General features: G+C 38.9%; 1 protein-coding gene across 5 annotated transcripts in view; it reads right to left on the bottom strand.

Moving 5' to 3' along the window:
• The window catches only part of LOC144964205 (ecdysone receptor-like), a 312,004-nt gene that overhangs the window by 12,495 nt on the left and 297,009 nt on the right, over nucleotides 1-2,500 (bottom strand). For 4 of the 5 annotated variants that reach the window (XM_078898195.1, XM_078898194.1, XM_078898196.1 and 1 more), the window contains one exon: nucleotides 1,343-1,609. In XM_078898195.1, coding sequence (XP_078754321.1) covers nucleotides 1,343-1,609 — 267 coding nt within the window. Of the gene's footprint in view, nucleotides 1-1,342; nucleotides 1,697-2,500 lie in introns of all 5 variants that reach the window. The other variant, XM_078898198.1, reaches the window with a different exon arrangement.

Below are 2,500 nucleotides of genomic sequence, written 5' to 3'. Positions count from 1 at the left end.
TTTTTTCTAAGCACACTTTCCTCCCAGTGATGACTAGGCGACTGGATCTGTTAGAACTGGTGGGGTTTTCTTTGCGATATACAAGGTGCTCGGCCAAAAAAAAAAAACCCCAAAAAGTGTCGAAATATCAACTGAGATATCTATCACATGATGGGAATTTATCTAAAGCTTAAGCATTCAAGTCGATTTGAGATACTGTTTTCTGGAAACGATCCAACGAGTTAGGTACCAAGTTTATAATCAGATCGCATTTATTGTTTTTACGTCCAAAATTTCTCACCTTTTCATTCAAAATGGCGTCATTACAAAAATATGAATTTTTACTTCCTGAGCTATTGTTTCTCAAGAAAAGGCGCCTGGTCCGTTCTTTTTACATGACAATACAACAACAACAAAAACAACAGTAAAGGAAAAAAAAAACAAAAAGAAATAACAAAAGAAAAAAAAACAAACAAAAAACCCCCCCCAAAAAAACAACTAAAACTGAACAAAATGAAACAACCCCCACCCCCAATAAAAAAACAGACAAAACAGAACACTCTCCCCCAAAGAAACGAAACAACCCCCCCCCCCCCCCCAAAAAAAAAAAAAAAAAAACCAAAAAAACCCCAAAAAAACCAGCAAAACAAAACAAAACCAAAACATACAAACCCAAAATACAAACAAAACGCGAATTAGATAAGAACTTGACAGAGCGATAGTAATCAGTATTTGTGCTAGACTATTTCGTAATTAATTGAGGTATTTCTTGCAGCAGTAGTACTATTAGTAGTGATAGTAGTAGTAGTAGTAGTAGTAGTAGTAGTAGTAGTAGTAGTAGTAGTAGTAGTAGTAGTAGTAGTAGTAGTAGTAGTAGTAGTAGTAGTAGTAGTAGTTTTATTATTATTATTATTATTATTATTATTATTATTATTATTATATATATCATCATCATCATCATCATCATCATCATCATCATCATCATCAGTCGTAGCAGTAGTAGTAGTAGTAGTAGTAGTAGTAGTAGTAGTAGTAGTAGTAGTAGTAGTAGTAGTAGTAGTAGTAGTAGTAGTAGTAGTAGTAGTAGTAGTAGTAGTAGTAAAGTGGTAGCAGCAGCAATGGTAGTACATAGTAGTAGTTGTAGTGGTAGTAGTAGTAGTAGTGCTAGTCGTGGTACTAGTAGTAATAGTAGTATTAGTAGTGGTGGTGGTGGCTGTGGTTGAGAGAGGAGGAGGAGGAGGAGGAGGAGGAGGAGGAGGAGGAGGAGGAGGAGGAGGAGGAGGAGGAGGAGGAGGAGGAGGAAATATGTTCTCTCAACCAAAAGCAAATGAAAACATAATACATGCCATGCGTATCGTCTCACCTTTACATCCCTCACAGCTGAGGGCGTTGTAATGATATCCAGAGGCACGGTCCCCACATATGCGGCAGAGTTCCTCCTCAATGCTCTTCCCTTCCAGGCCACTCCCCTTCTTACGCTTGATATCTGGGGGTCCGTCTGTACCGCCGCTGTCTCCCTCCAGGGGATGGAACGCACTGCTGCTCTGACCGGGGATGAAATTCATCCGATCTGCTTGGCTCAACAGGTGATATTGGCTACTGTCTGGGGGCATCTCGCCCTCGGGAAGGACTGGAAAAGACAAAAGAAGAAGAAGAAAAATTGAAAGTTTTAAGCAATCAGAATGTGGGAGAAAAAGTGTTTACAACATCGGGGTTTCTAATCAAATAATTATTCGTATCACGGTTAATTGGATTCAATCGTCTGATGTCACGTCGCCCAGCAAAGGCGAGCAGCGTGATTCTGAACAAAGAAAATTGGTACTTTTTATTCTTCATGCTGGCTAGAACTTTTCATATGTCATGTGATCAGAATGTATAAAAGTCAAAACATGATCATATTTATAATGTTTTTCTCATGTCGATACACTTTTATGCTCGTCGGAGAAGTATTTCATAAGGACGTCCGCCATTGTTCCGATAGTTTAGAGCCAGTTACTAAGTTGCTATGCGTCATTACATCGAAGTGACGCCATGACTGTTGAAGCCAATTCTCTCCGAAAAAGGTTAAATTTGCGGTCATAATCGGTTATAAAAAATTGTAATAGCATCTCACAGTCATGTCTCAACTTGCGCATTACGTGTTGCTATTGGTTAGGAAGTCATTGCAAAGAGATTTGAGCACGTTAATTGTGATATTGCCCTTTATAAATGCTTGAGTTGAAAAAAAATCGAATGGGGACACGGGGAGAATACTCTTCAACAGTCGTAACGTCACTTCCCTCATAATGACGCATGGTACCTTAGTAACACTGGCTCTAAACTATCGGAACAATGGCGGACGCCCGTATGAAATATTTCTCCGGCGAGCATAAAAGCGTATCCAGAGGAAAAAACAACAACACATAAATATGATCATGTTTTGACTTTTACACATTCTGATTACAAAGCATATGAAAAATTCTAGCCAGCATGAAGAATATAAAGTAATGATTTTCTTTGTTTGGATCGAAGACGGCCGCCG

This window comes from Berghia stephanieae, chromosome 2, assembly GCF_034508935.2.
Source record: "Berghia stephanieae isolate SIO BIC M18660-M18661 chromosome 2, UCSD_Bste_1.3, whole genome shotgun sequence".
In the NCBI taxonomy this organism is placed as follows: domain Eukaryota; kingdom Metazoa; phylum Mollusca; class Gastropoda; order Nudibranchia; family Aeolidiidae; genus Berghia; species Berghia stephanieae.
Note: the sequence above shows the minus strand (reverse complement) of the source record. Positions and strands in the feature narration are given on the sequence as shown.